At 40.1% G+C, this 25,592-nt stretch overlaps 1 protein-coding gene and 1 long non-coding RNA gene across 3 annotated transcripts; one reads left to right on the forward strand and one right to left on the reverse strand.

Annotated features, from left to right (window-relative positions):
* Positions 1 to 18,792: 18,792 nt before the first annotated feature.
* On the reverse strand, positions 18,793 to 19,505 carry LOC122073692 (B3 domain-containing protein At2g33720-like). Its single transcript, XM_042638319.1, has one exon. It carries the CDS (start codon positions 19,493 to 19,495, stop codon positions 18,956 to 18,958), a length of 540 nt encoding a protein of 179 aa, XP_042494253.1. The 5' UTR covers positions 19,496 to 19,505; the 3' UTR covers positions 18,793 to 18,955.
* A 657-nt stretch (positions 19,506 to 20,162) lies between these two features.
* On the forward strand, positions 20,163 to 24,941 carry LOC122073697. 2 transcript variants are annotated; one of them, XR_006138865.1, is made up of 3 exons: positions 20,163 to 20,402; positions 23,924 to 24,180; positions 24,750 to 24,941. It is a non-coding gene; the product is annotated as an uncharacterized LOC122073697 (long non-coding RNA). The 2 variants fall into 2 exon arrangements; XR_006138864.1 differs by lacking the exon at positions 24,750 to 24,941 and having other exon boundaries at positions 23,924 to 24,233.
* Positions 24,942 to 25,592: the final 651 nt, after the last annotated feature.

Raw genomic sequence — 25,592 nt, forward strand, 5'->3', positions numbered from 1 at the left:
TTATGCTTTCTCGATCTTGATATTATGAAATATGAAGACAAATTTCTCTTTGATAAACCAAGATAAGCAAGACTCCTCTCCAATTTCGCCCAACTCTTGTCCAATTCTCACAATGTGCGCGACACTTGTGCATTTTCAAAATCCAATTGTTGTTGAAATTTGAGGCATTTGACGGGTTAAAATGGGTTTGAATTCCAAAAAACTTTCACAACCCTTTTGATTTTGAAAATGTGTAAGTATCACACGTACAGGAAGAATTGAGCAAGAATTGGAAGGACAATCCATCAAGCTTAAACTAGATAAATGAATGTAAAATGAAAATGCAATTGGAAAGACAATCCATCAAGCTTAAACAATGGGTAAAGTGTGCTTTTTTTTTCTTTCTTCTCCTGATTGGAGGTAAAGTAGGCTTATTAAATAAGACATAGCTACTCCATGAGCATGTGACCGAGATTGGACTGATAATAACCTGACGAGAAACCTAAAACCCAAGAAAACCAGAATTTCCCCATTGATTTATTACACATACATGTAAAATTGAACCAGACCGGACCAGCCAAACCCTTCCCTGATCACAAAAACCAGATAAGAAACCAATTGAATCAAAACTTCTTTCATGGTTTGGTCTCGGGCTAGCCAATATCAAACTGAAACCATAATTGCTATAATTGAATCTTAACAGTTGCGTCTCCAAGGCAAAATTTTATTGTAATGCATGGGAAGAAATATTTTTAACTTGTTTGAAAACTATTTTTTTCTTTGGAGAAAAGAACACTCCCTGGTTACGTGGTTATTTGTTTAAAAACAACTTTATCTTTGAAGAAAAGAACGCTCCCTGTTCACGTGGTTCCTGAGTTAGTGCAAGGGCCAATGAATGGTTGCATATGGGCATCGATAGGGGTGGGCTTTTAGGGTATTACAGGGGTGGAGGTATCATTTCGCTACCCTGTGCTACTAATAAGAAGCATTCGTTTTCCCTTTTTCTTTATAATACAATGATCGTTGTTAACAGGAAGAAAATATAAATGCAAAAGATTACATAATGGACAAATTACTCTCATTACAGTAATCTTGGCCTCAAACACGCCTACTCCAAACGCTTTTTCTCTTTCCAAAAAATCAAACTCCCTCTTCTCTTTCTTCGCTAATAATTTAAATGTTGTTTTATGGTTGTCCTTGTTGGCAACTCGGCCACGTGGCGGTGATGACGTGGCCAGTTTGGGTGACGTGGATGAAAATGATGACATGGCAGTATCCAGTGTCACCGATGAGATAACAGAGCAGCTTGGTATGCATGGAGTGGTTTAATACATCATTAATAGGTGGTGCGGGTTTCTGGGTCAAAACTGGCAAAATTGGCCTATTTACGATCGAGGGCATTTTCGGCAATGAAAATGACATTTTTTGAAGATCGGTTCTTCATGAAAAAGATAGATTGTAATTTTCCTAGTCCAGTGCATTTGATTTCGTCACATTCTGATACCGTATGAAGAAGTTACGGCATTTATGGCAGTCGAGGGCAGTTTCAGCATTGAAGATGATTTTTTTTAAAGGAAGTGTTCTACATGTAACAATACGACAAAAATACAATCTTTCCAACGGTTCTGATTTCATCGCATTCCGATTGCGTATGAGAAAGATACGTCATTGGAAATGTGTAGGGGCATTTTGGTCTTTTTACATGGATGATTCAGATGATTGAGTCTTCTGAAAAGTCGTAGAGCATCCAGTTACGATTCCAACGCACTTCGTTTCATATCGATCGGATATCGTATGAAAAAGTTATAACCGTTTCCGTAAAGTCGGTTCGAAAATCCAAACCGAAAATCCATCAGTTGCTCTCGGTGTTGGGTGGGTTTTTCGGAATTTATTTTTGAAATTCGAAGGGCTTTTGTGTAATTTAAAGATTTTGAAGGTCTGAGTTGCAAGGGGTCTTTAAGCACTGAAACATATGGAGGCAGGGGCTTGATTGTAATAAAGAGGAGTCAAGGGAAGTGAAATGGACGGCCAAGATTCGACCACGTATGTCTTGATGCCCATCCAAAGGCTGCTGAGATTTTGGTGTGATATGGACGAGATAGATGCTTATCCGAGGCTTCTCATTGGTGGAGTGTATTATATATAATGGTTTGGTGCTTCACTTGATCATATTTGCTATAGTGTTACGCATGTGCAAAAAGGGCTACAGATAGATGTCATTTAATTTGATCTCATGAGATCTAGATTAAACTAGATCTAAAGATCTTGATCCAACGGCTGTAATCTATTTCAGCCATCATGAGAGATAGCCAACAACCACCCTTATTTTGTGCTGACGTACCCAATGGTGCGTCGACAACGTATCTAACGATGTCAGCGCTTGCATCACACTGACATCATCGTTGACTCGATTATTCTAATCTTACGGTCAAGATTTATTAGCCGTTTGAATAATTTAACGGCTGAGATTAAAAGTGGATTTGGATTAATCCGATGGCCCAGATTTCGCCCCTATTCCGTGCGCCGCCGGCGTAGCCTACGCAACCTCAGAAGATTCCATTTTGAGTGTTCTGGTTGGTCCAACTTCAAATGGCCATATGTCCCTCATCTTAACTCCGATTTGAGTGATTCAAGTGGGAGATTCTTCATCTCTCCGAGCTCTACACACCAGAGGGAAGAAATCAAGCAGAGGGGTTACTGAGGTGGTCAGAAAAATGAGTTGAAGCTCGTGGAAGGCTAAAGGTTTGAATGAAAGACTTCCATCCTCTTGCACTTCATCCATAACCCCCATTAGAGGCTTAGGAAGCTGCTGGAAACCAAGGTAGCAAGCTCTATTGGTTGTTGCCAAGAGAAGAAAAAGAAAATAGAAGAGAAGAGAAGAAGAGGGAAATAGAGAAGAAGTTCTTCCCTCTCTTTGTGTGTGTGTGAATGTGAATATGAATGCCATTGTTGCTCCATGAAAGTAAAGACAAGGAGAAAAGAAAGAAGAAGAACCTAGAATTTGGTTCTTGTGAGTTGCTTCAAGAAACCCAAGTGCCAACCGGGGTTGAAGCATTGGCGGCACCGAGACAACGTGGTTGTGGTCCGCATCAAGTGGAGATTGACATTATTGCATCTCCGACGGTTACTCCTTGCCAAGGTAACCTCAATTTTGCCAAATTTCCATTATTATAAATCATTGTAGGCAAGATGTTTGATAAAATGCCTAAGTGATAGTTGTAGTCTATTTGGGGAAATTTGCATGTATGAGTGCTTCACTATAGGGCATTGTTATAAGCCCAATTTAATTGTATTATTTATTGTGTGCTTAGTGGGTGCTAAGCACCGGGAGTGGGTGCTCCCGTGTAGTGGGTGCTACACAGTGTATCGGCACTACGAGTGCCATCTCAGCTTCGGCTTGAGAAAATTAGGTGTGGGTGCTCCCGACTGTGGGTGCAGTCAAAAGTAGTGTATTGAGTAGGTACGAAGCCTTTACATGCACTACTCCGGGGATGTAGGCAAATTGCCGAACCTCGTAAAAACCCTGTGTTGTGGGTGCTTGTTGTTTGCATTTGATATTGAAGTGCGTGGAATGTGGAATGGATGTGCATACTTGGAAGTGCCTATGAGAGGCTGAGTGTGCATACGACTGTGTGCAAACAGGGACAGGTATATCAGGTTCTTCTTGGCCAGACATCGGACAGGTTTTTAGGTATCAGAATTGAACTCACTGATTCACCCCCCCTCTCAGTGACTACCGGGTTACAACAATTGGTATCAGAGCCGATACTCAGTGATAGTTTGATCAACAACTGAGTGATCCAGAGGCAGCGGCAGTGACAGTATGGCAAGTGAAGGTTATTCAGGACATGCACCAAAGTTTGATGGATCTGATTTTATCTTGTGGAAGAGGAGAATGCAGTCGTACCTAGGTTCACTAGGTTATGATGTTTGGGTATCAGTTCTGAATGGATACACAGAGCCTGAAGGAGGTCCGGTTGACAGTGAAGCTAAAAAGGCTTATTGTTACAATCAGAAGGCTGTGAATGCAATATTCTCAGCATTGGATAAAAGTGTGATGGCTAAGGTAATGGATTGTGACTCAGCCAAGGATATCTGGGGAAGACTGAAGAACATTTATGAAGGAGATGAAAAGATAAGGAAAGCAAAGCTTCAGACCTTCAGAGGCCAGTTTGAAAGTCTACTAATGCAAGAAGGAGAAAATATTGACACCTATATGACCAGGGTAAATGAAGTGGTCAACTCCATTAGGGGTCTGGGAGCCAATCTAGAAGATTCAGTTGTTTGTCAAAAAATCCTGAGATCTTTGTTGCCCAAGTATGACTCCAAGGTGTCAGCTATTGAAGAGGCAAAGGACCTAGACACTATCACTCTTGATCAAGTGCATGGCACTTTCACAGCTCTTGAAATGAGATGGAAAAAGGGCAAGTCCACTGACAAACAAGCTGCTTTCAAGGCAATGAAAAACTTGAAAATTAATGAGAAGAAGAAGAAGCAGTCTGTGGAGGATACTGATGAGAGTGAAGATGAGGTTACAGCTCATTTCACCAGAAAGTTGAAAAGGGGAACAGGAAAATATAAAGACAAGTTGCCTTTCAAATGCTTCAACTGTGGAAGGGTTGGACATTTTGCAGCCAAGTGTCCTAACCAAGGAAAAATAGAAAGTGATGAAGATGAAAGTGAAAAGAAAATTCATTTCAAGGGAAAGAAGAAATTCTTCTCAAACAGATACAAGAAAGGCAAGGACAAGAAGAAAAGTTTGGTTTCTAAGAAATGCAGTGACACATCTGATGAAGAGTCTGAAGAATCATCTAATGATGAAGATAATGAGGCTATGTTCATGGCCTCAATAGATATGGAAGAAAACAAAGAAGATTCTTCTAATAAGGAAGATTTTACAGAAGAAGAAGAGGAAGAGGAAGATGAAAAATCACATCTAGAGGCTGAACTCACATTTGCCCTTAGAGAGCTTAAAAGAGAAAGGAAGAAAGTGAAAAAGGTCACTCAAGACCTTAAGGGGCAAGAACAATTAGTTCTTGAGTTGAGAGATCAAGCCAATAAGTCAAGGAAGACCTTAGATGATCTTGAGTATCAACTCTCACAGAAGACCATTGACTGCAACACTCTTGAGTTAGAGAAAGTGGCTTTGAAAGCACAACTAGAGGAGCAATATGAGATTCTTGCACAATTTGATGGTTATGCAGATGAGCTAGCCTTATTAAAGGCTAAGGTTGAAGAATATGGGAGAACTGAGATTGAAAGAGAAGACATAAAAAATGAAGATGTTGAAGATGACTCTACTCCAAAAGAGCATCCTAGCAGTAAGAAGCTCAATGACATTATCAATGCTCAAAGATCGACTCACATCAAATTTGGACTTGGATTTGTTGGGGAGTCTTCCAAAAATACCAAGGCAAATGGTAAGGGAACAGTACATAATCCTATCAAAGTCAATGATAGGAATGCTCAAAGAGGAAAGGCACATGTTACTACTGTTGGCAATGTCAAGAGAGCAGTACAAAAGGATAAAGTGCAGACTGGTCCAACTAGAAGAGGAAATCCATCTATATTCCATAAGACTAACCATGCTAGACAACCACAGTTGGCAAGGCCAAGCAGGAGAGCAGAGAGCTATGGATACAGTCAAGGTCCTCAACAGAGGCCTAGAGCATTTGACAACTTCAGAGCTCCTTACAGATGGCAGATGGAACCTGTGATGCAGAGGCACACCTTTCAAGGTTATTGTTACAAATGCAACACTTTTGGACACAAGATCTCAGATTGCAAGTTCAACATTGGTCCAAGGAGTTATGTGGACAGAAATCCTTTTGCACCCCTTATGGAGGAAACAGTTGAATGTTACAGATGCAACAACCTTGGACATATTGCAAGGAATTGTAGAACTGTGTTTCCCCCACAAAGACAGGAAAACAGAATTAAGCAGAGAGTTTTCAGAAACACAGAAGATGATGAGATGGAGAGACAATTCTCAAGACAGAAGAAAGCAAATAAATCTAAATCTGTCAAGAAAGTTTGGGTTAAGAGAGATAGAGTAGAAGATGAAGAAGATGCAGCAACATTTGTTATTCATAGAGCTTTTAAGGCTCAAGGAGACTCTAATCCATGGATTCTTGATAGTGGTTGCTCAAGCCACATGACAGGAGATAAGGAAAGGTTTGAACAATTACATGACTTTGAAGGTGGATCCGTGAAGTTTGGCAACAACAATGGTGCCAGAATTACAGGAAAGGGGTCCATAAGTTTGAACCATGGGAAGGTGAAATCCCTTGATGTCTTGTATGTTGAAGGACTCAAACACAATCTTCTCAGCATCAGTAAAATTTGTGACAAAGGGCATGAAGTAACTTTTACTAGTAAGGGGTGTGAGATAAGAAGATCAAGCAGTGGAAAGGTTGTAGCTACTGGACAGAGAACTTCAGGGAATTTGTACACCTTGACAGAGTTAGAGAAAGATTCTTGCATGGTTAGCATAGATGAGGAGACATGGTTGTGGCACAGAAGGCTTGGGCATATTGGTTTCAAGAACCTTGCTAAGATTTCTTCAAAGAAGGCAGTGAGAGATGTTCCTGAGTTGAAGAAGCTCTCCAATCCTATATGTGCATCTTGTCAAAAGGGAAAGCAAACCAGAATCTCCTACAAGTCTAAGGAGTATTATTCCAGTTCTCCATTGCAGTTGATTCACATAGACCTATGTGGTCCTATGAGGACACCTAGCACCTCAGGAGAGAGATACATCATGTTGTTTGTTGATGATCATTCAAGAATGGTGTGGGTGATGTTCTTGAAACATAAGTCAGAGGCTTTAGAAAGAGTTAAGATCTTTAAGAAGCAAGTTGAGAATCAGACAGGGAAGAAGATAAAGTGTCTGAGATCTGACAGAGGAGGTGAGTACAGTTGGGATGATTTTGAAGAATACTGCTATGAGCATGGTATCAGAAAACAAACTTCAGCTCCAAGAACACCCCAACAGAATGGTGTTGCAGAGAGAAAGAATAGAACAGTGCAAGACATGGCTAGAACAATGTTGGCAGAGAATGACATGGGTAAAAAGTTCTGGAAGGAGGCAGTTCTAACTGCAGTGTACATCCATAACAGATGTATGTTGAGACCTCATGAAAGCAAGACTCCATATGAAATCTGGTTTGGAAGAAGGGCTACAGCAAGACACTTCAAGGTCTTTGGTAGCAAGTGTTATATCAAGAACACAACCCAAGATTTGGGTAAGTTTGATGATAGAGCTGATGAAGGTATATTTTTAGGTTATTCTACTTCAAGTAAGGCCTATAGATGCTATAAAACAGACTTGGAAAAATTGTAGAGAGTGCTGATGTCACAGTTGATGAAAAAAGGGATATTCCTTCAGGCTCAAGAAATGAACTTCTAGAATTTGAAGATCTTGATGATGAGAATGATCTGGTTGATAGTAGACTCAAAAGCAAAGATGAGGTTGATGTTGAACAGGATGAGGTAGATTCAGATGAGCAGAGGAGACACAACAGAGTTGATCAACAGAAAACAGATGAGTTAATCATTGGTGACCCCACTGTAGGTGTTCAGACTAGAAGAATGAAGACCAATACATACTCTCTTCTTTCGAAGATTGAACCAAAAACTGTTGATGAGGCAAGCAATGATGAGAGTTGGATGAAGGCCAAGAATGAAGAACTTGATCAGATAGAGAGGAATCACACTTGGGATCTAGTCCCTAGGCCAGTTGACAAGAATGTGATTGGTACTAAATGGATTTTCAGAAATAAACTCAATGAAGATGGTCAAGTGGTGAGGAACAAAGCAAGACTTGTATGCAAAGGATATGCTCAAGTGGAAGGCATTGATTTTGAGGAAACTTTTGCTCCAGTGGCAAGACTTGAGGCTATCAGAATGTTCTTGGCCTTGTCAGTGTACAAGGGGTTCAAGGTCTATCAAATGGATGTCAAATCAGCTTTTCTAAATGGAAACTTGGAAGAGGAGGTTTACATAGAGCAGCCTGATGGGTTTCAGCTGAGCGAGGACCCCACTCTTGTGTGCAGATTAAAGAAGGCATTGTATGGTTTGAAACAAGCTCCAAGGGCATGGTACTCCAGATTGGACTCTTACTTGTGCAAGTTGGGTTCAAGAAAGGCTTAGTGGACAGTAATCTCTACATCAGAACTGAAGAAAGCAGTCAGCTTGTGGTGGTTGTGTATGTAGATGATATCATCTTTGGGGGTCACAAAGATGAGTTGTGCAAAGATTTTGCAATGAGGATGCAAGATGAGTTTGAAATGTCCATGTTGGGTGAACTGTCATTCTTCTTGGGTTTGCAGATCAATCAAAAGAAAGAAGGTATCTTCATATCTCAGTCCAAATATGTGAGGGAGATGTTAAAGAGATTCACCATGGAGGATTGCAAGCCAGTNTATCCAGTCGAGGCAACACTTATCTGATGAGCAGTGTTGAAGCAGATATGAGGTCAGTTGAGTAATTGAGATTTCAACTCATAGGATAGGGAAGATGCGTATGGGCACTCCTATGTAGTTTGAACTCTCACATCTGTAGGATTGGAAAGATGCATATGGGCATTCCTATAGATGCTTGTATCCCACACTGGGAGAGATTACTTTAGAGAGAGATATTATAGTTCTTTGATATTGAAGTCAAAGAGGGAGAGTGCTCAAGTGGAAGGCATTGATTTTGATAAAACTTTTGCTCCAGTGGCAAGACTTGAGGCTATCAGAATGTTCTTGGTTTTGTCAGTGTACAAGGGGTTCAAGGTCTATCAGATGGATGTCAAATCAGCTTATCTAAATGGAAACTTGGAAGAGGAGGTTTACATAGAGCAGCCTGATGGGTTTCAGCTGAGTGAGGATCCCACTCTTGTGTGTAGATTGAAGAAGGCATTGTATGGTTTGAAACAAGCTCCAAGGGCATGGTACTCCAGATTGGACTCTTAATTGTGCAAGTTGGGTTTCAAGAAAGGCTTAGTGGATAGTAATCTCTACATCAGAACTGAATAAAGCAGTCAGCTTGTGGTGGTTGTGTATGTAGATGATATCATCTTTGGGGGTCACAAAGATGAGTTGTGCAAAGATTTTGCAATGAGGATGCAAGATGAGTTTGAAATGTCCATGTTGGGTGAACTATCATTCTTCTTGGGTTTGCAGATCAATCAAAAGAAAGAAGGTATCTTCATATCTCAGTCCAAATATGTGAGGGAGATGTTAAAGAGATTCACCATGGAGGATTGCAAGCCAGTTAGTACACCTATGATGACTGGGTGTAAGTTGAGCAAGGAAGATGACTCTCCATCAGTTGACCACACCTCGTATAGGTCAATGATTGGTAGCCTATTATATCTGATAGCTAGTAGGCCTGACATCTTACAAGCTGTGTGCATGGTAGCCAGATTTCAAGCAGGACCAAAAGAGACACATGTGGCAGCAGTGAAGAGAATTTTCAGATATCTGAAAGGGACTAGTGAGTTTGGGTTATGGTATCCGAAAGTTAAGAGCTTTAGTTTGTCAGCTTTTTCAGATGCAGATTGGGCCGGATGTGTAGATGACAGGAAGAGCACCAGTGGTGGTGCATTCTATTTGGGGAGCAGCTTGGTGGCATGGCATAGTAAGAAGCAAGAGTCAGTCTCTTTTTCAACTGCAGAGGCAGAATACATTGCAGCTACATCTTGTTGTACACAAGTGTTGTGGATGAAGCAGATGTTGAAGGATTTGAGTGTGGAGGTTGAGCAGGCAGTGCCACTATATTGTGACAATACTAGTGCAATCAATATCTCCAAGAACCCGGTGATGCATTCTAGAACGAAGCACATTGCTATCCGGTATCATTTCTTAAGAGACAAGGTGATGGAAGGTGAAGTAAGAATGGAGTTTGTTCCCACAGTAGAGCAGGTGGCTGATATCTTCACTAAACCGCTTCCCAAAGATCAGTTTGAGTTCCTCAGACAGAAGCTGGGAGTGGTGATTCTTCCAAAACACTAGTAGCATTGGGAGAGGGGGAGCAAGTTGCTTGATGTTGCTACCCCCATATTGGACTCAGGGGGAGTCCATTGGTTCCACCCTTTGTACTTGTTGTCAAAGGGGGAGAGAGTTACTCATCGGAGCTTTAGAGTGTATTAGTGATGAGGTGGTTGCCAGGTGGTTGCCAACAACTCCAAAGGGGGAGATTGTTGTTTTATGGTTGTCCTTGTTGGCAACTCGGCCACGTGGCGGTGATGACGTGGCCAGTTTGGGTGACGTGGATGAAAATGATGACATGGCAGTATCCAGTGTCACCGATGAGATAACAGAGCATCTTGGTATGCATGGAGTGGTTTAATACATCATTAATAGGTGGTGCGGGTTTCTGGGTCAAAACTGGCAAAATTGGCCTATTTACGATCGAGGGCATTTTTGACAATGAAAATGACATTTTTTGAAGATCGGTTCTTCATGAAAAAGATAGACTGTAATTTTCCTAGTCTAGTGCATTTGATTTCGTCACATTCCGATACCGTATGAAGAAGTTACGGCATTTATGGTAGTCGAGGGTAGTTTCGGCATTGAAGATGATTTTTTTAAAGGAAGTGTTCTACATGTAAAAATACGACAAAAATACAATCTTTCCAACGGTTTTGATTTCATCACATTCCAATTGCGTATGAGAAAGATACGTCATTGGAAAGGTGTAGGGGCATTTTGGTCTTTTTACATGGATGATTCAGATGATTGAGTCTTCTAAAAAGTCGTAGAGCATCCAGTTACGATTCCAACGCACTTCATTTCATCTCGATCGGATATCGTATGAAAACGTTATAAGCGTTTCCGTAAAGTCGGTTCGAAAATCCAAACCGAAAATCCATCAGTTGCTCTCGGTGTTGGGTGGGTTTTTCGGAATTTATTTTTGAAATTCGAAGGGCTTTTGTGTAATTTAAAGATTTTGAAGGTCTGAGTTGCAAGGGGTCTTTAAGCACTGAAACATATGGAGGCAGGGGCTTGATTGTAATAAAGAGGAGTCAAGGGAAGTGAAATGGACGGCCAAGATTCGACCACGTATGCTTGATGCCCATCCAAAGGCAGCTGAGATTTTGGTGTGATATGGACGAGATAGATGCTTGCGCGTGGGATTTTATTGGTTAGATGCATAATTCTTGATGCACTGGCGCTACACTATATCAAGGTATGTTATTGTGTTTCGCACGTGTACAGAAGGTATAAAAAGGATTCCGATCTTAATGATCTCATGAAATCTGATTAAAGCCATCATGGAAGATTCGGATCCAACGGTCAATATGCATTTTCACTTTTGTGAGTGGAAGACAAGCTCCCTTAAAATCTGGAAAAGCAACCAATCATAGATCGACAACACTTCTGACGATGTCAGCGCTTACGTCATGATGACGTCATCGAGATTCAAATCTAACGGTTTGGATCTGTTGTCCGTTGGTTTAATCGGACGGTTTGGATTATAAGATCTCTTATATGAGATCTACGGTCAGATTTCGCCCCTGTTGCGCGCGCCGCCGGTGTAGCCTACGCCACCCGTACGAAGATTCCATTTCAGGCTATCTCATTGCTCCAACTTAAAAAGGTCATATCTCCCTCATTTTAAGTCGGATTTGAGTGATTCAAGTTGGGGATTCTTCATCTCTCCGAGCTCTACACATCAGAGGGAAGAAATCAGGCAGAGGGCTTGCTGAGGTGGTCGGAAAAACGAGTTGAAGCTCGTGGAAGGCTAAAGGTTTGAATGAAAGACTTCCATCCTCTTGCACTTCATTCATAGCCACCATTAGAGGCTTAGGAAGCTGCTGGAAACCAAGGTAGCAAGTCATATTGGTTGTTTCCAAGAGAAAAGAAAAGAAAAGAGAAGAGAAGAGAAGAAGAGGGAAATAGAGAAGAAGTTGTTTCCTCTCTTTGTGTGTGTGTGAATGTGAATGTGAATGCCATTGTTACTCCATGAAAGTAAAGACAAGGAGAAAAGAAAGAAGAAGAACCTAGAATTTGGTTCTTGTGAGTTGCTTCAAGAAACCCAAGTGTCAACCGGGGTTGAAGCATTGGCGGCACCGAGACAACGTGATTGTGGTCCGCATCAAGTGGAGATCGACATTATTGCATCTCCGACGGTTACTCCTTGCCAAGGTAACCTCACTTTTGCCAAATTTCCATTATTATAAATCATTGTAGGCAAGATGTTTGATAAAATGCCTAAGTGATAGTTGTAGTCTATTTGGGGGAAATTTGCATGTATGAGTGCTTCACTATAGGGCATTGTTATAAGCCCAACTTTATTTTATTGGTGTTCAGTGGGTGCTGGACACAGGGGCTATGTGTTCCTTGGTAGGTACAACTACCTAAACCTATTTGCCGTGGGTGCGGCCTCTCAGATCATTCTGAGAAAACTAGGGTGAAGACCTAGCCATTGTATGTCATTGGTGGAAACTGGGAATGTGTTCCCTTGGCTGTGGGTGCAGTCATAATTAGTATTGAGTAAATGCTGAGCCCGACAGTGGGCATTACTCCGTGCATGTAGGCAACTGGCCGAAGCACGTATTTCTTGTGTTGTGGATGTGTATGCTCGTATTTGTATTGTGGATTGGAGTGCTTGGCTGCAGAATGGGTGTGTACATCTGGTAGACCTGACCACTTGGTGGTGCAGTGTGGATGTGCATACGACTGTGTATGTATGTAACAGTGATTACCGTGTGAGGTTTATGAGACAGCTCTGGGCAGCAATACAAGTTATGTGAGTAAGTTTCATGCAACAGTAAGAATGGTCAGTAGTATATATAGCAGCTCTGGGCAGCATCAATAGACTGTGCTATTGAAGTGCAAATAGTGATTGCCACATCAGGGGTACAGTTGGAAAGTGAAAAAATATTTGGCACACTGATTCACCCCCCCCTCTCAGTGTCAATCGGGACCCAACAAAAATATGGACTGATGTGGAGTTCATCATATTATCACATAGGATAATGATTACAAAATTTCATTCTTCTCCCCCCGCCCCGCCCCTCGACCCTCGCCCCTCGCCCCTCGCCCCTCGCCCCCTGCCCCCTCTCTTTTAGCCAGCTTACGTTCTCTATTCCCTTTCCAAAACTATTGGTTTCACACTCCACTTCTGCCAATTTTTTTTTAATAGTTTGACTTAAATTTTTCCTACCCAAACTGGCTGGTCAAACAGATGAAATTAGGGAACGAAGAAACGTTGAAGCTATTTTTTTAAGAGAACGATGAACTAATTTGGGCCCACCACACTCTCTGCAGTTGTGACAGCCTGGTAAGTAATGAGTCAAACCTTTTTCTGCCTTGATAATTTCTTTCTTGTTTAGGTAGTACTGCTTTCAAATTTAATACTGTCAAAAGCGTTAGCATTATACCATATGATAATTAGGGGTGTCAATCAGTTGGTTTTAACTGGGTATCTCAATTTCACCCTGTATAATGATCGATCTTTTTAGTTAATTAATTAAACTTATGATACTATTTATATTCTATTAATTAGGTTTGGGCTTTAATCGGGGTTATTATAATCAAGTTAAACTGAACTTAAATAGGCTATAGGACTGGTTAACTCTAAATGGGCCTTATCGAAAATTGATCTCTAAAATGGGGCTATAAGGAGATACCAATAAAACGGATCTTAGGCAGGCCTTCCAAATCCTTACAATGTCTTATTAAGATAGAGACTTGTCTTTACTCTTAGTATTTGTGTTTATGATTTTAGACTTTCCGGACAAAATAGAGTAAAATGGTCCAAAAAAAGTAAATCATTCCACATAGTTTTTTATTCAATTTGTAATAAAAATTCCCCCATGCACAGAGGATGGAATTTATCCAGAGATGCAGCTCTTTCAACCTGAAAAAAATCCTCTGCCGCTGGTGCGGTGGAGCGACGAGGATCCAATGGCCAGCACAATATCGGGGCATGTGCCGATATCATCTCTGCCATCCGATGCTCGTCTCACGGCCGCACCCACGGCAGAGGATCATCGCCCCTTTCAACCTTGGGCATCAAAACTGGAAAGTTACTATTCATTCGCTTTGGCATACACTCTTTTCTGAAAAATAAAATAAAATAAAATAAAAAATCAACTGCATAAATCATGGTGATTTCTATCCCAGAAAAAAAAAAAATCATGGTGACTCTTATACCAATTTTTTGAATTAGATTACGCAGTCAACATGACGAATCCATTGAACATGAAATCATAACATTCAGATATTTGATTTAAAAAAAAAAAAAAAAAAACTCAAACCTGGATCCATGTTATCTAAATAAGATGATCCTCAAGAACTCTTTTTTTTATAGTTGATCTGGTCTACTCTTTTCTCTATTCAATACCTAAGGTTAGTAATTAATGGACAATACTACCAATTTATAGATCGAGAGCAAAGCCCAACATTGTCATACAAAAAAACTGATGTCTCTCCCATAATCGGCATGGTTGCTAATAGGCCCACATTTGATTTTAAACAAGTTTTTAAAACAATTGATTATGATCCAAAACACTTGCCCATTAAGTTTTTGAAAACTTTACACCTCCCCATAATTGCTTCTTAAGTGGCTAGTTTATTTATGTTGTTTATTCTTGAAGCAAGAGGCATTGCGTATTTTCTTCACTGTGGAGATTTTTTTTTTTTTTGAGATTCTTTATGTTTCTCCATATAATGATTTTAATTTCTACTGTTGCTAGTACGTAATATCTTCTTAAAGCTCCTTAAGACAATTTTTCTTGTAAGTTTTTGAGATATTTTATCTCTTCATAGAAGCTTCTTGAGGCAACATTTCTGCCTTTTGGTTTTAAAGCTCTTTTATTCATCATCTCATTTGTATTAGAAATGGAGAGGAGACTTTAGTATTTGCAAGACATGGAATAAGTCACTTGAGACATCTAAGTGTGTGTTGTTGAACTTTTCTTTTCTTGAGTTTTGTTGGATTTCACATGTCCATTTTGTAAGTGTTTTGTTTTCTAGTTTAAGCATAGGCCTTTAACAAGGAGTTTAGTGGTTGAATGCACGATTATTGGGAGAACCATTGGGCTGGTTTATCTTGAATACCGATTTGCAATATTCTCGGTTGCACCATAGGGGGTATCTATAGTTTTATGGACAGTGTAAAGTGATATGACTCAACCCGCCATTTTGCTAATAATCTTTGTTACAGATATCAGGAAAATTTCTTGCAAATACGTGATAGATTAAATATTCTTCTCTTAAGAAAGTGACATACAGAAAATTTCCTAATAGGAAAACTCGATCGTTACCCATTAAGGAGATCACCTCATGTATTGGCTCAATCCAACCAGATCTACCAACTAACACTCTTCCACTAATCCATGCCTATAAATTATATTATCCTATCAAGAAAGTGACATACAAAAAATTTCCTTAGTAGGAAAACTCAATTATTAGCCCATTTAACACTCTTCCACTAATCCATGCCTATAAATAATTTTTTATTTTTTATTTTTTATGTTTACACTATATAAGGGGGAGGGGGAAGGTAACAACCAGGAGACTCGAAATTGATACCTTTTGGTGAGTGTGAGCTTTACACACCACAATCTCACCAACTGTGTTAGGCAATTGTTGTTACTCCTGCATGTACAACGAATTTACTAAGCCCGTTACATGTGAAAACATTACAAACAAGGCTTGACACAAATAGAATAAAATCATACACTATTGGAACTTTATTATCACAATACTGGAATTTGAATGATCATGGTTATAGTTGAAGAACCATTAATATCACTTACTTAAGTTGGCTACCAAAGACAAACACAACAATCAATCCTGATCCTTGGATAGTCACGCAGCAGTGGTAATTCAAAGCACATGCATTTCCTCTATCAAGCTAATGAAATTCATTACGTACACAATATAAGGGCCAAGCTAAGTGTCAAATTGCTAACATAATGTGTCCCTTTCAGACCCTGCAGTAGCGGTAGCCTCTGCACTAAGTTGTTATCTTATGTTGTTTCAGTAGATTGGCATTGCAGGTTTTACAGGACCAGTGTGAGGGACATCTCCTTCTGCCATGAGGAGTTTGAAACATTTTTTTGGGTAACTGTACTTGAGAGGTTTTCTAACCGCTCCCTGATTCTAACATATTCTTATTGATGAAGAATTTTTTAAGATGTGATTTATTGATTCTTAACTTTCAAACATTTGAATGCATTTTGTACTTGTAGACTTAAAGAGTTTATCTAAACCGCTCTCCCCCCTCCAAATAAAGGATAAAAATCCTCTGTTGTTCCCCATCTCTGTTTTTCCATGTTTTGCTAGGTGCAGAGCGCGACACGTGGACAATCCATCACCAACGGCCAAGATTAAAAAAGTTGGTTGAGGGTTATTCATCCGGTTTACAAGTGTGGATGACTCGAACCGGGTTGGATCTTGATTCAGAAAGGATGTGTGGAAGCTTTGAGCTTGCGATAGTGGGAGAAGGAGTTGGAGCAGGAGAAAAGGCAGGGGGAGGCGGAGGAGGAGGTGGAGATGGGGTCAGTGGTGGTGGTTGTGTTGAACGGAAAGAGACTGAGGAAGGATTTCGGAGGAGAACAGCTGGGGTTTGGGCGGAAACAGAGAGGGGTTCTCCGGCGGCGAAGTCGGAAAGAGCGGAGCCAGTGAGGCGAAGGGAGCGGAGGTAGTCGGAATGAGAGGCGGCGAGGTGGGAGAAGGAGTTGGAGAAGGAGAAAAGGCAGGGCGAGGCGGAGGAGGAGGTGGAGATGGGGTCAGTGGTGGTGATGGTGGTGGTGGTTGTGTTGAACGGAAAGAGACTGTTGTCCAGCCGGCTCAGTGGTGGCATCGTTCTCGGCCAAAGGGCCAAACCCGGAGTCACCGGAGATACTGAAACCAGACGTGATAGCAGGGTTGGGATTCTGATTTGGGTTCTCTAGCTCCATTTTTCCCCTTCTCTCTTTCTTTCTTTTTTCATGAAGATGTTGCAATGTTAGGGATGCCGGTCGTGGTGCCGACGGCTAGGAGCGGTAGATCCGCTGCCCAGAAATCCCATGCTTTTTTCTTTCTTTTTTTTAAATGCAGCCCAGGTGGAAAGGGAGGATTGAGGAGGGAGAGTGAGTGAGATAGAGGAAGGAAAGGCTCTGGGTAACAGAGGGTGAAGAAGAAGAAGAAGAAGAAGAAGAAGACAGANTCCCCCTCCCCCTCCCCCTCCCTCTCCCTACCATGTCTCTCCCTTCACCCCTAACCTCCCTCAGCCAATTTCACACCTACAAAACTGATTTTATTTATCTTCCCTTCCCATTACATACAACCAGTCAGAGCTTGAGTGAGCCTACTTAAAAAGGACGTATCCAATGCACAGGACTCTTGTCACTGCAGGGTATGGGGAGGGTCATAATGTACATAGCCTTATCCTTGTTTTGCGGAGAGGTTGTTTTCGATTAGAATCCATGACCATTAGTTCGCAATAGAGCAACCTTACCATTGCGCCGAGGTCCACTCACTCTTAAGTAAGCTAACTTATACGAGGTAAACAAATATAGAGGAAAAATGCAATTGGAAGTACAACCCATCAAGCTTAAACAATGGGTAAACTGTGCCTTTATTTCCCCTCTCCTCATTGGAGGTAAATTGTGCTCATTAAAGAAGTCATGGCTACTCCATAAACATGTGGAAGAAGCCTAGACTGAAGGAGATTGTCAATGCTTACCCGCCATGCCCACCCTAACTTAGGAGCAAATGGTGAGTGTTCTTAACCCTCTAAGCTAAATGGGGGAAGGCAAGGGTGTCTATCATTTATCCCACCTTGTTAAACAGGGGTTTGCAACCAATAATTTCCACCGATAGTCCTATATAGTCATTAACCTACCAAATAGTGACATTCAGTTAATTTTATAGTAATAATATTGATAGATTAATCATTTGATAAAAAAAATAGTGTAGTACCCAATGAGCCTCAGCCATTGTTTTTCGACACGAACCTGAGACCACTAGGTCACAATGGAATAACCTTACCATTGTGCCACCCTCACTATCAAATACTAAAAACCCAAAAAATTAATTCATTGATTAGAACATGACAATGGAAATTCATGTGCACAAAATTTGACCTTCGAAACAATGTCATGGGGACAAGATGAGCTTTTTTTTTTTTTTAGTAGAGTGTTGACAAGGTGAGCTATTCCTTAAATCCCATTTAAGAAATTAAATCTACTACCTAAAAATTAATGAAACCCTGAAATTAATGATCAAGAAGTGAAACTCTAATTAAACCAAAAAAAACGAAAAAGAAAGAGGTGAAACCTATGGACTTTTGTTTTTAAGTGTTTTTGTTTGTAATGGCTTGATAGTATATACTATGGGCTTTTGTTTTATGTGTAATGGGCTCGGTTACGAGGCCCAAATTTTATGTCCAAAGGGGATGCAGAAAATTAGCATTTCAATCAAGTAGTTAGTGGGATCCTTTAGCTGTCGGTTAGGAAGTTGTATTGTTAGATACAGTTTATCCTATTTGTGGGACTCATTTTGGAGGAGATGAGGTTAGTTTTGAGTTAGTTTTGATCCTCCATCATCCATCTGCATCATCACTAATTAATGCATTTGATTGATATGTTAATTGGCCTGCATGCAGGAGGCTCAAAATGCTTACAATCAGGATCTCAAACTTTGGGCTTTGAAGGCTGACACCCACATGTCAAACTGCTACATTAATTAACATTTGTTTTTATCAGAAAAAGAAAACCAAAATTGCCACTTTTATTGTTGCCATTACGATCATATTTCTTTCTTTAATTTTAAGAAAATCAGACACATATGTATATAATTACAAGAAATCTCTCAAGAAACTAAATCCCACTTCTTTATGTTTAATCAAAATCAATCAATGAATAATCTGTATATGAAAAACAGAATTACAAAAGAAAGCAAAAAATGGAAAGAAATCCATGATCATCAGTTTCTTATGTATTTCTAACAGCAACCACCGCACCCAATTCTGCTTCTGTTTTTCAGTGTTTGCATGGTCAGCTCTCCAATGCATCTATGAACAAATCAGGTGTAGGCGGGCTGAGGCGAAGGTTTTTGCGTGCAAATTCGCAGAGAGAAGGATCTGGTGGAGGATAAGCCGGACTTCTCTTAATGACTGAAAAACAGAAACCCCTGGTGGATTGGTTCCAACACATTCCAATCATGTCGTCCTTGCGAAGTTGTCTCTTGACCACGAACTCCTGAATCCAGTCCCGCCCCAGTTTGTAGGAACCGTTGCTTTTCCACTTCTTGAAACTCAGAAAATAGTAACTTCCAGTGTTTAAGTCATCCACATGCACATTCAGTCCTTCATTCTTCCCTTCCACTTCCTGTCGTTCAGATTTTGAAAGGAATGGGAGAACATGTTTCCTCACCTGATCAGATGGCAGTATAACTCTTCTCAGGTGATGATCAAGGTCACTCTTGTTCAGCTTCTTCATCACATCCCATGTATCACTCCACAGCTTCAGTTTCAATAGATCATCCTCTTCTTCTTCTTCTTTTCCTCTTTCTACTCTCTTTCTCTTCACACCCATCTTGATCTCACCAACACAACACAAAACACTGCTTATCAGAGAAACCCTGAAATTCTAGCACTGAAGATGAGAGAACGAATGACTGAATTGGGAGAGAATGGAGCCAATGAGTGTATTTATAGAAAAAAGTAGAGAAGGTAATCAGAAAAGGAAACTAATTGAAACTAACTCAGGTTAGTAAAGTTACTAATCCTATGTCGTCTGGGTTTCTTTGATCCAATATTTTTACTTGATCTCCAATCCACATGCGACTATGCTAGCTCTAACGGTCATCTTGCTTCAGTTAATTATTACGCGGCAAATTAACCCGGAAAGGAAACTAAACGAGACTACAGTCTACAGATAAGTTCTTGAGAGAGAGAAACAAAAAGCAAAATCTAGTTGGTCTACAATCCACATTGCTAGCTGTCAGTCTGTAACGGTAATCTTGAAATCAGTTAAATTCCCGCGCGAGCAAGTGGTTCAAAATGGTTGCCTGATGGACTTCTTGCTAATATGGCTCGTCAAAACTCAAAAGTTTAGCTTGGCCGGTCTGACCGAATGAATGACTGGGTTCAGTCTGGGCCGGGGTTGATGGTTGGCCCGATAGGGAGGTTGTTGAAGCGAATGAGGACGTGTGTAGTTGAGGGCCCCACTCCACAAAGTAAAAGTTGGAGAGATTATCATAGGTGAAGTATCTTCTCATGTCGAGGCGAAGGCGAAGGGTCTCGAATCGCGACGAAGGAAGCTGCGAAGGAGCAGAAGAAGGCGATGGTTGGGTGCGAGTCAGGGCAGATTGCAGAGGCTAGATATGGTGATGATGATGGCGATGGCGAATGGGCGGGAGGCGAGAGGGAGGGAAAGAATAGGGAGCAGGGCCTGTCGTAATCACAGGGGGATGTGTCAGGGCTGTCGGCGCTGATATTGGGTAAGAAAGGAAGAACTCCATTCTCATTTCTCAGAGGTTCTACTAATTTTAAAGGATGAAGGAAGGCCTTCACTTGTAACTTGTTGATTAATATTTAATTTAGTTGTGTTCAATATAATAGGAATTAATGATACCCTGATGGTCACTGTGACATTCTCAGCCTTTGCAATGTAAATTGATTTTAAAGGTTAAGAGAACTCCTCTTTTGTTTATTTACTCTTGTTTCTGGCCTTTCTGATTCAACAGATGAGTAAAAATCAAAGACTGGAATGTAATTTGTTGAGTTAGTTTTGGACAGAAAAGATGAGATAGGAACCACTTTTTTTTTTTTTTGCCTCCTCCTTTCTTTATCGATGATAATACGAATTGTGTGGTTATTATATTGTAAACCCTTTTGCCTAGTCAATGTTTCAAGTTGTGGGAAGTGAGAACTCCCTCTGGAACTAGCAGAGAGCGCCTGTGGAATAATTCATTATCTAGGGTAGGCAATTACCATTTTTCCATCCAAATTTGTTCCTGGCTTCCGGTGTTCTTGTGGTACAACTTTGTTTCCAGAATGCTATTGCCTATTGTGTTCCCCTGATGCCTGGACACAGGAAAGACACGAAAAATTTCTTGAACAGATGATTCGGAGTTTGTACAGGCAGGACTGGGCTATGTCTTTGTTAGATTTCTCTTCTTTTCCTTTCTCTGATCTAAGTCAGAGTTCAGAAATTCCTTATTTAAGAATAATATGGCGTAGAACCATCGTAATCGGGTGGTAGTGTCACATTTCATATTTGTTATTTGAAATGTGATTCTGTTCATAATGCAGATAAAACTTTCCTGTTATGTTACCTAAGATTAGGCAACCTTGTATGTGGCATGAATCCTTTTGTTGGCTCATATTTTAATTTTCCTGTTTTCTCATTTTGGCTTTACATAGGAATTCTTATCCTCATCTTTCATGTTACTGTGATGGCAGGCAAGACTCCGGGATTCCTTCTACAAGTTCTATTGTAACACAACTAATAACAAGTCATTGCAATTTCTTTACAGCATTTTGATGTCATTCTCAACACCTTTCTTTCTATTTCCCTGCCCAATACTTTACATCATTTTGAGGTCATTCTTAATACCTTTCTTATCCTTCCTGATACTTCTCTTCTATTAATCCTTACTCCCCACCCTCGTGCAGCTCCATTTTGGATGATTACAATTGCTCTGTTATTTGTTGTTGCTCTATATACTACAGTCCCATGTCTAGGTCTACATAGTGCCACTTGGTATGTGTATTATAGCTACGAGGAGGATGAGAAGAAAATAGTTGAGAGAGAGAGGGGGGGGACAGCAGATGTTCTAGAGAGAAAGAGATCTTGTGCCTTGCTCTCCTTGTAAATTTTACAAAATGAAAAAACTTCTAAAAGAGCTACACATTATTATTCAATGGTCTATCTTTATATCATGAGTTGTGACAACAAGACTGCCACCTATGTTGCATAGAACCTTGTAGAATATGACAAAACCAAGAAACATCGAGTTCAACCAGCACTATATCAAGGTAGAGTTGAATATTGTACATGTAATTCACATTTCCTTCCAAAAAGTTGTACGTGTGTTGCTTAACTTTTGTAGTGCTTTGAGTGTATTCATTGTTGTCCATCTGGCTCTTATTGCTGACTCACCAGTATTCTTCCAAACACCGACACTCCAAGCTTATATATAGTTCTTAACTTCTTATCTGAATCGGCTTCATTCGTTTCTTCTATGACAATCTGAACTCTTAGTATTTTGAGCCATCTCTTGTAAAAAGAATGAATAATTTTTTTTTTATTTTGAATATGTTGGCTGTTTTTTTATTGTATGATTCTGTAGAAAACTGGTTAGTGGTTACTTGTTAGATGTAAAGACAGCCTCTTGTTGGATCGTGGCAACCCAAGAAGGGGGAGGTGGATTGATTATATAAAAATAGTATAATTTGCAAATTAAAGACAAACTACCCAATGCAACAATATGACCCAAATGGAGAGGTTGTGCAAATGTGAGTGTTAAAACAAAATATGCAAGAAGAGAGAGAGACAATGAGGCACAAGGGTAATGCTTTTCTTGGGATCTACACTAATCCGAGTCTAGGATAAAACTCCAACCTAGTGTTTACTAGGTTTACCGCTTACAACCCACCAACACTCTCACTGATGTGAAGAAGAAAAACCAAAGGCTTAAAAGCCAAGTTACAACTCTTGAATGCGCAAAACTGATAACCACTCTATAGGCAAGTATACAAATGAAAAACACATTGATGATTCTCATAAAAAGGGCACTAAAGAAACTTTAAGCTGATGTTCAATTGATGGCATTGAATGTCTGAGCAAGTGGCCCCTACATGGCCTTTAAATGGTGCTCAAATGAGGTTCAAATACTGTCCAAAACAGTGTCTAACGGGTAAAAACTGCCCAAGCGGTCGACCACTTGCACGTCGTCTGGTGATCGACTAGTGGATGTCCAACAACCGCTTACACGGTCTGACTGTGCAAGCCATCCTCAGGACCCATCAACTGGTTGTAACCGGTTGGCCCGTTGCATCAACCAGGAGGTCCTGAGGGTCTCAGCTGCACCGACCGGTCGGCTGGTTGCATCTACTGGCAGCTCCTAAAGGGCTGTGTCAAAATGTGATTTTTTTACTTCTTTAGAATTTAACCAGTTTGAGCATATTTACTAAGTCAAAAACCTTCTAAACCATTTCTAGTCTTTCCCAAGACACAGAACCAAATGATACCTAAGTAAGGGTATGCCAATAAGGTCTAGTTTAGGTCATTGGTTTGGTGTCTAGTCTGAGAATCATCTTATAATGAATTCTTAGGACTTTACAAGATATACAGATAACAAAACATAAAATCCTAAGTCTAGAGATGTTATCCAGTGAAGTCGTTGATAAACTATTGAAGCTCTTGATCCACTGTGTATGATCATCTCCAACTGAGCTGGTCTTACACAAGGCTTGTGATTACATCTGAGTTTGTCACTTGCAACCGTAGATGGAAAGCCAAGATACTTGACCAATCATAGAACCATTGCTAACACACACACACACACCATCCTGCAAACTTACAAATCACACGAGTGAGGTGAGATATATCAAGATAAGCAAATCTTTTTCCCTTGGGGACTGAGTTGGTTATCACCAAAAACCAATTAACAAGCCTTTTCCTCTCTTGTTTGCAGCCTTTCTGCTCTTTTTGTTCTTTTTAACCCCTCAGTGGATAGATAACCCATCTCCCAATGGCAGGACAAATTGTGCCCCTTTTGGGTAGATGTTGTATAGAGAAGGGTCCCATTATGTGCCCTCCACAGTCAATGGGCAGCCTGCCAACCTATCCGCTGGAACCATTCATTAGGTGATATATTTATGGAATGTTATGTTTGCTGATTTGATATCCTTCACTAAATAGTAGCTTGAGTGTGACAGGGGTCTGCATGGCTTGAAGCTTATATATTACACAAACATTTTGCTTTTTTACATATTTCTACTTTATCATGTGTAGGTGGGGTAGAGCTTTTCTAAGTAGGGACTTCTTTCACAACATGGGAGCAAAAATGGGAGATAAGGTGTTACTCATTGTTGCCGAAGAGGAAGATGAAGCTCTTAAATCTTATTTCTTTTGTTGCAGGTCAAGCTTGTTATGAAACTATTACATGACTCCAGCCCCTAAGAGGATGATGTAAAGTATTGAAGTCTTGATGAACAAACATTCTGTTGTATAAAGGTGTTCATCTATTAAGTGGACCCTGTGATGGAACTGTAAATACACTTTTTCAATACTCTTTTCATTACATTCAAAGACATTTCGGAAACAAGAATCACAAAATTATCATGCGCTACAGAACTGGAAATCATTTAGATAGCAATTACAATGACAGATGATTACTTTTTGATCTATTCCTTATTTGGTTTTCATTTGTTATGAGTTTCATGCATTCATGATGTAAACCAATTATTAGACTGAAAATTTCTGTACTCCTTAACTTGTATTTACACAGTTTTTGCAAGTATGATTTCTGTCCTGCCCTTTTACACTTTTTTAAGTTGAGGCTTAATTGTTCCTATCAATTTTTATTTTTTTGGGATCAATAGATGATCCACCAAATTTTCATTTTTTGTTGGTAAGGAAATTCATTCAACTAAAAGGAAGTTAGCTACAAATTTTAATTTTCTAGGGAAATATTTTCCCTAGAGAACCTATTTAGAATTTGCAATGTGCATTCCTGCAAAAAGGCAGATCCCAATGCATCTGAATTACTCATCTACAGTTATTCCCACTTATTATTATTAGGAATCTTCATTCAGCATTCTCTCTCCCTCACTTGTAGATCTCAGGGTTATAAGAGGAACAGGAGCAGCTGGAAGGCAGGAGCAGTAATTATGGGCCAGTCTAGAACAAAAGAAGAGAAACTTACCCAAAAAGACAAAAAACAAAACAAAAGAAGAGAAGAATCAGCCCATAAGGTAAGGTAATGAAGGGAGGCGAAAGTAAGCTCCATTGTGACTGGGTTTTTTTTATCCATTTTTATTTAAGTACTGCAACAACAATGACAGCACAAAACAAATGTGGCCATGTGCTCCCTTTTGGTTAGAAGTGAAGTGAAGTGAAGTGAAATAAAATTAGAACAAAAATAAAATGGAAAGTTTAGTCGTCACTACCGACAATAATAATCGTATAACTAAGCAACACACAAAATATGACAAGCAGACTATATCAAGTCATTGAAAAAAACTTTTCCCCCATATCAGTGTGTCCACGGTGTGTGGAGAGAAACTGATCTTGTTTCAGCCATGGTGAGAGAATAAACCCCTTGGGAAGGTGTGGATCTCACACCACCTCGGCTTCAAGTTTGCAGTCTTCTATTGGAATATCCGTTTAGAGATGTGGTGCAACCTCAAGCATGAGGCAGTCTTGGATTGAATGGTTAAAAATGGAGATTGCCTACTGATCACTATTTCGAAAATAAGAATTGGATCAGTTGAATTGACCTATCAAACAGAAACACAAACTCTGCTCATCAAAAAAAAAAAAAAAAAACCTGAAATTCTAGCACTGAAGATGAGAAAACGAACATTTGAAATGTGAGGGAATGAACCCATTGAGTGTATTTATAGAAAAAAGTAAAGAAGGTAAGTACACCTCAGGGTTCAGTCTCTCTCTAAAAAATGGA

The sequence above is a fragment of the Macadamia integrifolia genome, chromosome 3 (genome assembly GCF_013358625.1).
Source record: "Macadamia integrifolia cultivar HAES 741 chromosome 3, SCU_Mint_v3, whole genome shotgun sequence".
NCBI classification, from domain to species: domain Eukaryota; kingdom Viridiplantae; phylum Streptophyta; class Magnoliopsida; order Proteales; family Proteaceae; genus Macadamia; species Macadamia integrifolia.

Coding starts and splice junctions, on each gene's coding strand:
- LOC122073692 (XM_042638319.1), bottom strand. CDS start 19,495: ATGGGTGTGAAGAGAAAGAGAGTAGAAAGAGGAAAAGAAGAAGAAGAA.